Source organism: Balaenoptera musculus, chromosome 3 (assembly GCF_009873245.2).
Source record: "Balaenoptera musculus isolate JJ_BM4_2016_0621 chromosome 3, mBalMus1.pri.v3, whole genome shotgun sequence".
Taxonomy (NCBI): Eukaryota; Metazoa; Chordata; class Mammalia; order Artiodactyla; family Balaenopteridae; genus Balaenoptera; species Balaenoptera musculus.
The window spans coordinates 31,228,747-31,242,362 of NC_045787.1; the positions used below are offsets into that span (position 1 = coordinate 31,228,747).

Genomic DNA, 13,616 nt, shown 5'->3' on the forward strand with positions numbered 1-13,616 from the left:
CCAACTTAATGCTTATGAGTAGCTTTGGAAGAATTTTCACATTAATATTGGCTCAAATAGAAAACACTTCGAAGTTGTAGGAAAATGTGCACTCACATGACCCCCTGGCTGTTCTGCCCAGCCATTTTCCTTCAGGGTTGTCTGTGATTCGGATTATTTCAATTTGCTCTCCTTGCTTGAAGCTCAGTTCATTCTTTCCTCCTTTGACATCACAGCAAGCTTTTGCTTGGTGGATGACTTGAATAGGGCCTGTTAGCTGCAAAGAGGGAAAAAAAAATCACGACTGGCTTCTTTACTATTCAGAACATCTTTAAGGAATGTGGTTTTGAAAGACAGTAGGTCCACCACTTGCCAACCTGCCTATTTCCAACATTTACAAGTTTGAACTAGAAGTTGAGGGTGAATGTCATTCCTGGTGAATGTTCTTAGAGGAGGGGTTAGGGGAAAATTGCAGAGGTCAGACAGAACCAGCAAAGAACAGGTAAGCACATGCTCGGGGGCCAGGAGAGAGTGGCAGTGATCTGTTGACCTCGGGAACTCTGTGGAAGATTTGCAGAGAAAGCCACTGATAACCGAATACCACTTATGTACGACATGCTGGGTGCTATGTGTTTTTATGGGGTATGCTGGTGGTTTGCTTGGTAGACAGAGGTTATTCCCCTCTGTGCTTTGTGCAATTATTCTGATGGTTCTCTGCAGGCCTAAAACAGCAAGGGTTGTTGGTGGTGTGTTGTACTTGTGGGAAAAGCATTTTCTTTCTTTCTTTCTTTTTTTTTTTTAACTTTGTGGTACTTGTCTATCTATAAACTTGGAGTAGACATTACCTGCTATAAACAGACAACAGTTTAGAAATAGCTTTGTGAATAATAAAAATAACAAACAAATATTATGAGAGGTTTTTAAATTAATATCCTGAATAGTACAGTGTTTTCTTGACAGCAGGGGAATAATCTAGTTTAGAGGTCATGAATCCTAAACATTTCCTAATCCTAAATTGGTGTCTTTTCAACAGAATTTCTTGGACCTTTTGATATGCAAATATGCATTGTGAGTTTTGAAGAAGCTCTACTTTATTTTATTGAACTTGTGATGCGATGAATTGTGAGACATATCATTAATTATGCACCACCAAGAAAGAAAGAAAATAGCTTAATTTAAATTTTGATATGCCAACGATGTTAAAATGCATCTTAATGTCAGAATTTTAAAATGTGAAACATTTTGTCTTGGAAATAATGAAATGTGAAGCTATGTAACAGTTCTCACATTTATTTATTTAATTGGAACATCTATTAACATTTTGTGGAAGGAATATAGCGTGTGAAGTCCCAGTCTTGACAAACTTTTGAGTTCACATTTGGTGGTATGTCTTCCATATCCTATTTTTTTCTTACTAACAAATATTATTCAAGTGAATGAGTGAAACAATGCAAAACTGATTTCTCAAAAAAACCCCACAAGGGAAAGCTTCACACAATTCCTTCAAAACTACAAACAATCTCTTCATAAAAAGTATGTTATAAAGATTTTCATTTAAGAAATTAATTTTTCATGTTTTCCACTTGAAAACTGTAAACATTGGTAGCCATACATTCTGTATGAGTAAAATGTTTTAGTATTCATACTGTAATCTTAATTTTGCTTATATGTAGTAAGCAAAATTGAATGAGATCCTATAATAGATACAGTGCCTTCCGTGCATTATTTTATTTAATTCCATAAAAAACTTTCAGGAGAGGTATCATTGACTCACTTTAAAAATAAGAATCTGAGGTTCAGAGAAGTTTAGTAATATGCCCATGATCACATAATTTGCATGTGCAGTTGGACTTTGAATCCACATCTGTCCAACTGACTCTAAGCTTTACATTTTCCCTTTGCCCTGCTGTTGAATCTTTGTTTTACTATAATCAATATACTGGGAAATTATATATAAATCACATTTTTATAATTCAAACCATATTGTAAATGTTCAGGAGGAATTAAATATTTAAAGGAAACTTGATATGAATCCTTTTTATAGTGAAGAATAGTTTTGTAACTAGATAATCATGCTATAGCTGACATACTAGACCCACCCCAGATGGGCCATGTCATCAAAGACGTACTGGCCAAAAGAGTATAGGCCGCAAGTATAGTGGTAGTGGTGGTAGTAATAGAAATCACACAATTAGAAATCAGAGATCAGAGAAGACAGAGGTCAGAAATCCAGGTGGATGAAGAGGGAGGAGAAACAGCAGGTATCAAAAGTCAGCATGTACATCGGCTTAAAATAAAGGCAAAAATGTAAGTCAGGTCTAGACAGCAGCAGTCAGGGTAGCTCACGGAGCTTTATTGCGACAGGTCTGGTTAATCCAGAGACACTTCTGTCCCTCGTACCACTATAATACATGCCACAGGGATGTGTATGTGTGTGGTCCTGAGCTTATATTATGAGTAGGATAAAAGGAAATGCATAACAAGGAGAGTCAAGATGGGTCTGAGTATCAAGTACTCTTTCACTCCATCGACATAAAATTTCCTGAGCTCCCATCATATTTTATTTGGATTTTATTGCATTCGTTTTTTAGTGCAGGGGTAAAGGAGATTATTGGACAAAAACATTACGATTGTGAAGGTAGTTACTCTTTAGAAAACAATGATTAAGTAATTCTCCGACCATGTAAGGTTTCAAGGATTGTGCCCCTTTTGTGTGGAAGTTATAAAAATAGGTTACTCTTCTTCACCCTTTGGCAAGAAAGCTCTTACTTTAAATTTCTTCTTTATTTCTTGTTCTTTCTTTTCTCTCTCTTTCTGTTCCTTTTTCTCCAGCTCTAATCTCTTCTTTTCCTCCTTTTCCCTTTTCTTCTCTCTTTCTTTGGATGTTTCTCTGTGGATTAAAATTGTAAGTTTGTTTTAGCATCCACGGGCATTGATGTGTCAGGGCTCCCTATCCAGAGAGGTTTCTACCCAGAGCAGAAGATCGTATGTGAAGAAGTATAGGTGAAGGTATAAAGCCAAGGCTTGTCAAAATTCCTGGGTGTATGAGACTGTGCTTAGAGCCAGCAGGAGGCATTCAAATGAAGATGCCTTCCTAAGGTTCTGCTGCCCTTACAGCTCGGGCAGGCAAGTGGAAAGCACTGTTTATAAAGGTTCTTGCCGCCTGTCGGCATGAATAGAATTAATCTCTCCTCTCTCTCTCTCTCTCATGCACTCACTTGTACAAGTTCACGTACACACATGCACTTGTACACACATGTACAAACCTTAATTCAGAAACTTTAGTCAGAATTAGTTGAATAAGAACTGGGTAGGGAAAATTAACATATTTGAATCAACAAAAGATAAAATAACATATTCATTCTACCTCTACTCATTTTCCAAGAAATTTCTTAGTCTCGGGCTACCCAGAAACCCATTTTGGAACCCTTTCTAACACCTTTCTGTTTAGCAGGCTAAAACTTTGGCATCTGGTGCTGTGTTAAATCGTCTCTCATAGCAAGGTTGTGAGGTGAAGTGCTGTCTAGGTGAGGACATTGTAACGTATACACGAATTCATGTGCCCAAGGACACACCGAGAGCAAGAAATCAGATTCCCGGCCCCTGTGATTCCCTGCCTGTGGGCTATCTAGTGGGCTGCAGGCCTCTGACCTCTCCGGGGGTGGCATTTTAATAGAGTCCTCTGTAACATCCTTAGACAAGAAAAGAATCTTTAGTCCTTTGTATTGAAATAAAGGTTATCATTATGTGCCAGTCATTTGAACAATACAGCTTTTCCCTCCCAGTGTTGAATATCCCTCCAACTCTCCCTCATACAAATCATTATATTCATCTTAGAAGGAAAATATCATGGTAAAAAAATGTAACTCGTACATGTCTTCATACGTTTCTCCTTCACTCTCTTGTTCCTGTCAAGAAAAACATTAATAATGATTAATTGTAATTATTTAATAAGGGAACATACACATATTACATTGCTCAAATAATCAGTAAAACAAGCATACATTTGTGTGTCAATTTGGCTTATTTAAAATATTTTTGTTTCCTTTTTAGAGATAGACTGGAAAAGGAAGCACAGAAAGATTTCATTTTATATCTTGCTATGTAATTCAGATGTGTAGCCAGACTTCAGTCTATGTTTAACATTACAAAATTACTATGAGTCAGTGTAATAATGGGTGTTTAATGTCTCAAGCATTTTAGATGAAATAAGATTATAAATGGAAAACAATCACCATTACTCATAAGGATTTTCATTTGTTGGTTTATATCAATAGAAAATGAATCACAATAATTGTTACATATTCTAATTACAGCAATATAATATGAGAAGGAAAAAAAACTGACCTCATCCAGATTTCCCATTCCTAAAGTGTTTAAAAAAAGAATACAATTTAATATACTGTAATTAAGAAGTGCTTTAATACAGGATTATTAGATGTAATATAATATTCAAAACAGTTCATCATGTAACAGAACTTATAATTTACCAAAGGTATAGAAGTACAAAATAGAATATGTAGTTTAGATTCTTACTATGGCTTTTTTGAATCTTGTAATTTAATTATAAAATCATTTCACTGACTTTCATAAAATAATGCAAAAGCCAAAAATTAATGAAGACACTCTTTATTCTCTTCATGAAAAGCATGAACATTTGGTTTTGTGGGCTTGCAGTATGGAACAAAGATTTTACCAGAAAATCACAACTAGTTCACACTTTTCAACTTACTTGTTCCCAAGGATTTGCTTTCATGTGTCGAACAAATCAAGTTAATGAGATTTTTTTAAAAGATATTTTACTGCTCAAGGGTTTGGTAATATCAATAAATTACCAGGTACTAGGACATCATCTAAAACAATAATAATAAAAACAGTGTGGAACTGATATACAAATGAATAGACCAGTGGAACAGAGCAGAGAGCTCAGAGACAGATACACAAATTTACACACACACAAATAGAAACACACATGCACACACATACACACCTATATATGCAAAGACACAAACACACCAATAGAGTTAATATAGTAAATGTGGCATTATAAATTAATGAGAAAAGGGTGGATTTCAGAGTATGGTAATGGGAAAACTGGCTTTGTCCATGAGACAACAAAGTTAGATTTCTACTAACGCCTCAAAAGTGGACTGCAAAGAGATCAAAGACCTAACTGTAACGGATAAAGTTCATAGAAGAAAACAGAAGATAATATTTGTATTTCCTAGGGATAGGACTTCTTAAATAAAACTTAAGAAGTATAAATTACAAAGTAAATATTAATGAATTTGATTATATCAAAATATATTTACGTTCAGTGAAGGACAGCATGGACTAAGTTAATAGACAATGGACAGAATGAGAGAAGATATTTGCAATGTCTACAACTGACATAGGATAAATATCTGGAATACAAAGGAACTCCTGCAAGTCAGCCAGAAAAGGATACCAACCCCAGGAAAAAAATGGTCAAGGAATAGGAACTGGAAACCTACAGAAGAGAAAACCACAAAGGCTAATAAACAAATCAAGTATTCGAACTCAGCAGCAAGCAGAGATATGAAAATGAAACAAGACATCATTTTATGCATGTAAGACTGGAAACAACTGGAAAGCTGCATAGTACCATGCACTGGCGAAAGGTAGGCATCTTGGAATCTTCATGCCCTGTGACGGGAGTACACAGAGATGCAGCTCTTCTGGAGAGCACTCTAATCCTACTCAGTTGAAATGAATATGCCATTGCTTACAAGCAGCCACTCTACTGCTGGATATACATAAAGGAAGGCTCTCAGAGGTCCACATGGGGATATGGACAAGAAGGTGCATTGAACTATTATTTGTGGTACCAGCAAGTTGAAGGTGAAATGTGAATGCATAGGATGCATACCATGGAGTGCTGTGCAGTAGTTAACAGAAAGAAATTAAATATACATATACAACATGGAGGAGCCCCCCAAAACACTCAACACAGTTGAGTATAAAAAAAAGGCCAGAGTGAGCTATAATATACAGTTTATGTAAATTGAAATATGTACATATACACATACAAGAGCATGCAAAGAATATGTACAAAAGACACACACTAAGTACATTAGAATATTTGTCTCTGGTAAGGGGGAGGAAGGAAAGGGAGTGGGTCATGGAGATAAAAGGAAATAAATAAATAAGTAAAACAAGAGAGGGGTCTTGCATGGACCAATGATGATAATGACCCATTAATGATCCTATGAGAATGATTAACTCAAACTTCCATATCTGAGGGAACAAATAAGTAAAGCATCTTTCGTCTCTTACCATCAAAGTGTATGACACTATCTTGATTTTCTTCATTTACAGGGCTTCTGAAAACAAGAGAGAAGAAAAGTGAAAATGGAACAAGTAGATGCTCCCTTTACAATGAAAAAGAAAAAAGAATAAAAGGATCATTTAAAAATAACTCTTCTCTTTCATATCTGCTCTGATTTAAAACTTCAGAAGTCAGTAGAATAGGCTTTAGCCTTGTATTGATGCCACTACTGCTGCAAAAAATGGAGAATTGGGGAGCTTGAGCACAGCACTGCCCATTCAAAGTGAGCATCTACAATTAATCAGTAGTTTAGTTTCAGGGCAGAAATATTTTTCTGTTAAAATGACAGTATGTCAATAAGTCAATTCTGGGTTCTGAAGGTATATGATTGGCTGTATGGTACAGATTCCAAAGATCATTAGTTCCAATCCTGACTCATCACTCTTTTCCAGATGTTCTCCATCTGGTTTTGCTTCCATCACTTGTGGCTTGGACTCCAAGGTGTTTCATTCCAAATCACTTCACTCCAACTGCTCATAACAGCTATCAATACCTGGGCTGCATGAATCCCCAATGATTTATGGAACCATCTATATTTTCTATTTCTATTCTTGGGTTGATTTGCATAGCTGGGGAAAATTGCCATTTTACTGATTTAGGATATTACCAATAATTGATATTCAGTCTCAGCTATACCCCCAACACTATTCTATAATCTCATTACACTTTTTTTCTAGTCAACCCTCTCTTGCATCATTCTGCCCAATGGCTATTCAAAACGTTCATTACTTCCCTCAGATCTCCTATTCCTCTCCTTTCTCTTTTCATCAGATGATCTTGTTTCTTATTTCACCAATAAAATAGCACTTATTGGGGGTGAACTCTCTTAAAATACATTCCTTTAACTCCCAAGCTTATCTACAGTTACGCACATCCTTACCTGTCCCTACCGAAGTTCTTCTTTCCATCTGTGTTCTGAATCCTATCTGAATGATTAGATATTTTACTCCTTTTATTCGCTTTCTTCTGTGTCATCATATTATTTATATTACTATTATTGTTCTTCTTCTTTCACTCCCCATCCCTAAATATCTCACTACTGTTTTCTCCCTCAGCCCAAGTTACTCTCATTCATGAAGGACTAACACTTCTCTTCACCTTTCTAAATGCTCCACATTACCACAAGTCCATCCTCCTTTTCCCAAAGTAGAAAAAGCTGTCCATACTCACCGACCTTACTTGCTCTCCTCCTACTCATTTCTTCATTGACTACAATCTGGCTTCCCTTGCTAATCCTTCACTGAAACTATTCTTAAAAGATTTGATTACCAAATCCATTAAACACTTCTCAGCTTGCACCTTACTTGATTGCTTTGTGGCTCTTATCACAGTATTGGCTATTTTGCCTTCCTGGAGTCTCCTTTGTTTCCATGAGAAATCTCTCCTGCTCACTTCTTGTCTCTCTGGTCACTACCCCACAATTTCCTTTGTGGGTTAATTTGCTCTGACTTCCCCTTTTAAGTGATGGTGTTCTTTTGTGTTCCGGTCTTGGCTTCCTCATTTTTATTTTCACTCTACATTTGCCCCTAGATGGTCTCATATTCTCATATAACTCCACAGCTTCACATATTATCTTAATGTTGGTGACTTCATGTTGAACTCTCTAGTCCAGACCTCACTTCTGAGTTTCAGACTCATCTATCTACCGATCTATCTATCTATCTATCCATCCATCCATTCATCTTCCTATCTATCTTTATTTGTATGTCCCGCTGATGGTTCTATATTAACATCCCAGAAGCTGAGGTTTCCCTCTTTCATCCCAGCCTAAACCTGTTTTTCCTACTAAGTTTCTTACCTTGGTCAATCGCACCACAATTCCCTTAACCACCTAAGCCTTAAGTCATCCTTTATTTCTCACTCTTCTACAGTCCCACATCGAATTAATCAAGTTCTGTAAGTTCTGCAAGTTCTGCGTATTTAGTGTCTCCTATAATGCACCTCCCCTTCTGTCTCTCTCCTCTATCCTGCTAGACACAAGAACAGGATTCTATCATTGCTAGTGTGGACCCATGCAGTAGCCTTCTGGACAGTCTTCTAGTGATGAGAATTGCTCTTCATCTTTTCTACCCTTAAAGTCCCTTCTACATGCTGCTGCCAAAGTGATCTTTCTAACATGAAATTGACACCATTTGGAGAATGTGAGCAGGAAGTGCCTTGCTATCACTGAGACCATAAAAAAGGGCTTAGTGGGTACTCTTGTAGCCCAGGAAGAATTGCCATGGATATACATGTCTCAGTTTCCACCTGAGATGATAAACATATGTGGTCATAAACTGTTATCTAATAAACTCACTTTTTTAAAAAATCAAACATTTAAAATTTAACACATATGCATAGCTTACTACCTAGGTAAGTGTAAAGGCCTGGTGAAATTGATCATGACATGACACTTGTTTTTCTTAGTAAGCCTTTTTTAGATCTTGGATGATTCAGAATTAAATACGGAAATGATGAAGTAATTCAAGCCCATGGTACAAAAATCTGTTTCTAATCATTGGGACAATATATATATGTTCAATATTTTAAGTATTTGTAGTATTTAAGAGATTTACTACATTAGATATTCAGTTGAATATTCTGCATCACATCACTTAAAAATTTGTCAGTTAGACTTAATATTTTAGTTGAAAAGTAAGGACTCTAAGTGTTAACGTCAATGGCTGTTGGCCTCACAAAACAGAGTCAGCCAAAATTATGAGCTCCTAATAAAAAAATATACCATCATCCAGGAAGGAGTCTTACCTAAATAAAGAAAGAAGTATATTTAGAAAATAGAACTAAATTTGATCAAGCCCCAATCTGTATCTAACTACCAATTTGTAGAGGAATGGGGAACACATAAGCTATACTGTGAGGAAGCGATCAGCGCAATCTAGACTGTGGGCAACTATAACGCCCACGAACAACTTGATTTGCTCAACAAACAAATTGCAATAAGTAAAAAGAAAGTAATACAGGGTGAACCTAGAGATTGAAAGAGAATTACAAAACATATAAGCCATAGACTTTGCTTGGATTCTTATTCAAACAAACAAGAAAACCCACATACAATTTAAGAGAAAACTGGAAATTTGAAGACCTAAAGTTTTATATTAATACATAGAGTCTATTTTTAGGGAAACCTACTGAAATATTTATGGTTGTTATTACATGATGCTTGGTATTAGTTTCAAAGTAATATGAGAAGAGAGAAGTGGGTGGGGTATAGATGAAACAAGATTGGTAGTGAGTTAATAATTGTTGAAGTTGGGGAAGGGTGCATGGGTGCATACTATGCTATTCTCCTTGCCTTTTATACGCTTAAAATTTTTTAAAATAAATGTTTCTTAAAAAGTATAAGAAGAGGACTAGGAACCAAGATGGCAGAGTAGAAGGACGTGCTCTCACTCCCTCTTGCGAGAACACCAGAATCACAACTAGCTGCTGGACAATCATCAACAGGAAGACACTGGAACTCACCAAAAAAGGCACCCCACATCCAAAGAAAAAGGAGAAGCCACAATGAGATGGTAGGAGGGGCGCAATCACAATCAAATCAAATCCCATAACTGCTGGTGGGTGACTCACAGACTGGAGAACACTTATACCACAGAAGTCCACCCACTGGAGTGAAGGTTCTGAGCCCCTCGTCAGGCTTCCCAACCTGGGGGTCTGGCAACAGGAGGAGGAATTCCTAGAGAATCAGACTTTGAAGCATAGTGGGATATGATTGCAGGACTTCGACAGGACTGGGGGAAACGGAGACTCCACTCTTGGAGGGCACACACAAAGTAGTGTGTGCATCGGGACCCAGGGGAAGGAGCAGTGACCCCAGGGGAGACTGAACCAGACCTACCTGCTAGTGTTGGAGAGTCTCCTGCAGAGGCGGGGGTGGATGTGGCTCACTGTGGGGACAAGGACACTAGCAGCAAAAGTTCTGGGAAGTACTCCTTGGCGTGAGCCCTCACAGAGTCTGTCATTAGCCCCACCAAAGAGCCCAGGTAAACTCCAGTGTTGGGTTGCCTCAGGCAAAGCAACCAACAGGGAGGGAACCCAGCCCCACACATCAACAATCAAGTGGATTAAAGTTTTACTGAGCTCTGCCCACCAGAGCAACAGTCAGCTCTACCCACCACCAGTCCCTCCCATCAGGAAACTTACACAAGCCTCTTAGAGAGCCTCATCCACCAGAGGGCAGACAGCAGAAGCAAGAAGAACTACAATCCTGCAGCCTGTGGAACAAAAACCACATTCACAGAAAGATAGACAAGATGAAAAGGCAGAGGGCTATGTACCAGATGAAGAAACAACATAAAACCCCAGAAAAACAACTAAATGAAGTGGAGATAGGCAACCTTCCAGAAAAAGAATTCAGAATAATGATAGTGAAGATGATCCAGGACCTCGGAAAAAGAATGGAGGCAAAGATCAAGAAGATGAAAGAAATGTTTAACAAAGACCTAGAAGAATTAAAGAACAAACAAACACAGATGAACAATACAATAACTGAAATGCAAACTACACTAGAAGGAATCAGTAGCAGAATAACTGAGGCAGAAGAACGGATAAGTGACCTGGAAAACAGAATGGTGGAATTTACTTCTGCAGAACAGAATAAAGAAAAAAGAATGAAAAGAAATGAAGACAGCCTAAGAGACCTCCGGGACAACATTCAATGCAACAACATTCGCATTATAGGGGTCCCAGAAGGAGAAGAGAGAGAGAAAGGACCAGAGAAAATATTTGAAGAGATTATAGTTGAAAACTTCCCTAACATGGGAAAGGAAATAGCTACCCAAGTCCAGGAAGCGCAGTCAGTCCCATACAGAATGAACCCAAGGAGAAACACGCCAAGACACATAGTAATCAAATTGGCAAAAATTAAAGACAAAGAAAAATTATTGAAAGCAACAAGGGAAAAATGACAAATAACATACAAGGGAACTCCCATAAGGTTAACAGCTGATTTCTCAGCAGAAACTCTACAAGCCAGAAGGGAGTGGCATGATATACTTAAAGTGATGAAAGGGAAGAACCTACAACCAAGATTACTCTACCTGGCAAGGATCTCATTCAGATTCGATGGAGAAATCAAAAGCGTTACAGACAAGCAAAAGCTAAGAGAATTCAGCACCACCAAACCAGCTCTACAATAAATGCAAAAGGAACTTCTCTAACTGGGAAACAGAAGAGAAGAAAAGGATTTACAAAAACAAACCCAAAACAATTAAGAAAATGGTCATAGGAACATACATATCAATAGTTACCTCAAATGTGAATGGATTAAATGCTCGAACCAAAAGACACAGGCTCACTGAATGGATACAAGAACAAGACCCATATATATGCTGTCTACAAGAGACCCACTTCAGACCTAGGGACACATACAGACTGAAAGTGAGAGGATGGAAAAAGATATTCCATGCAAATGGAAATCAAAAGGAAGCTGGAGTAGCTATACTCCTATCAGATAAAATAGACTTTAAAATAAAGAATGTTACAAGAGACAAGGAAGGACACTGCATAATGATCAAGGGATCAACACAAGAAGAAGATATAACAATTATAAATATATATGCACCTAACATAGGAGCACCTCAATACATAAGGAACTGCTAACAGCTGTAAAAGAGGAAATCTAGAGTAACACAGTAATAGTGGGGGACTTTAACACCTCACTTACACCAATGGACAGATCATCCAAATGAAAATAAATAAGGAAACAGAAGCTTTAAATGACACAATAGACCAGATAGATTTAATTGATATTTATAGGATATTCCAGCCAAAAACAGCAGATTACACTTTCTTCTCAAGTGCGCATGGAACATTCTCCAGGATAGATCACATCTTGGGTCACAAATCAAGCCTCAGTAAGTTTAAGAAAACTGAAATCATATCAAGCATCTTTTCTGACCACAACGCTATGAGATTAGAAATGAATTACAGGGGAAAAAATGTAAAAAACACAAACATATGGAGGCTAAACAATACGTTACTAAATAACCAAGAGATCACTGAAGAAATCAAAGAGGAAATCAAAAAATACCTAGAGACAAATGACAATGAAAACACGACTATCCAAAACCTATGGGATGCAGCAAAAGCAGTTCGAAGAGGGAAGTTTAGAGCTATACAAGCCTACCTCAAGAAACAAGAAAAATCTCAAATAAACAATCTAACCTTACACCTAAAGGAACTAGAGAAAGAAGAACAAACAAACCCCAAAGTTAGCAGAAGGAAAGAAATCATAAAGATCAGAGCCGAAATAAATGAAATAGAAACAAAGAAAATAATAGCAAACATCAAAAAAGCTAAAAGCTGGTTCTTTGAGAAGATAAACAAAATTGATAAACCATTAGCCAGACTCATCAAGAAAAAGGAGAGGACTCAGATCAATAAAATTAGAAATGAAAAAGGAGAAGTTACAACAGACACTGCAATAATACAAAGCATCCTAAGAGACTACTACAAGCAACTGTATGCTAATAAAATGGACAACCTGGAAGAAATGGACAAATTCTTAGAAAGGTATAACCTTCCAAGACTGAACCAGGAAGAAACAGAAAATATGAACAGACCAATCACAAGTAATGAAATTGAAACTGTGATTAAAAATCTTCCAACAAGTAAAAGCCCAGGACCACATGGCTTCACAGGTGAATTCTATCAAACATTTAGAGAAGAGCTAACACCCATCCTTCTCAAACTCTTCCAAAAAACTGCAGAGGAAGGAACACACCCAAACTCATTCTATGAGGCCACCATCACCATGATACCAAAACCAGACAAAGATACTACAAAAATAGAAAATTACAGACTAATATCACTGATGAATACAGATGCAAAAATCCTCAACAAAATACTAGCAAACAGAATCTAACAACACATAAAAGGATCATACACCATGATCAAGTGGGATTTATCCCAGGGATGCAAGGTTCTTCAATATATGCAAATCAATCAATGTGATACACCATATTAGCAAATTGAAGAATAAAAACCATATGATCATCTCAATAGATGCAGAAAAAGCTTTTGACAAAATTCAACACCCATTTATGATAAAAACTCTCCAGAAAGTGGGCATAGAGGGAACCTACGTCAACATAATAAAGGTCATATATGGCAAACCCACAGCAAACATCATTCTCAATGGTGAAAAACTGAAAGCATTTCCTCTAAGATCAGGAACAAGACAAAGATATCCACTCTCACCACTATTATTCAACATCGTTTTGGAAGTCCTAGCCACGGCAATCAGAGAAGTAAAATAAATAAAAGGAATACAAATTGGAAAAGAAAA

The 13,616-nt window shown here is 37.1% G+C and overlaps 1 protein-coding gene across 2 annotated transcripts in view; it reads right to left on the minus strand.

Moving 5' to 3' along the window:
* The window catches only part of FYB1 (FYN binding protein 1), a 118,499-nt gene that overhangs the window by 28,582 nt on the left and 76,301 nt on the right, over window positions 1-13,616 (minus strand). For both annotated transcript variants that reach the window (XM_036845486.1, XM_036845487.1), the window contains exons 4-8: window positions 6,277-6,323; window positions 4,327-4,346; window positions 3,853-3,887; window positions 2,749-2,869; window positions 97-256 (exon numbers count right to left, since the gene is read on the minus strand). In XM_036845486.1, coding sequence (XP_036701381.1) covers window positions 97-256; window positions 2,749-2,869; window positions 3,853-3,887; window positions 4,327-4,346; window positions 6,277-6,323 — 383 coding nt within the window. The remainder of the gene's footprint in view (window positions 1-96; window positions 257-2,748; window positions 2,870-3,852; window positions 3,888-4,326; window positions 4,347-6,276; window positions 6,324-13,616) is intronic.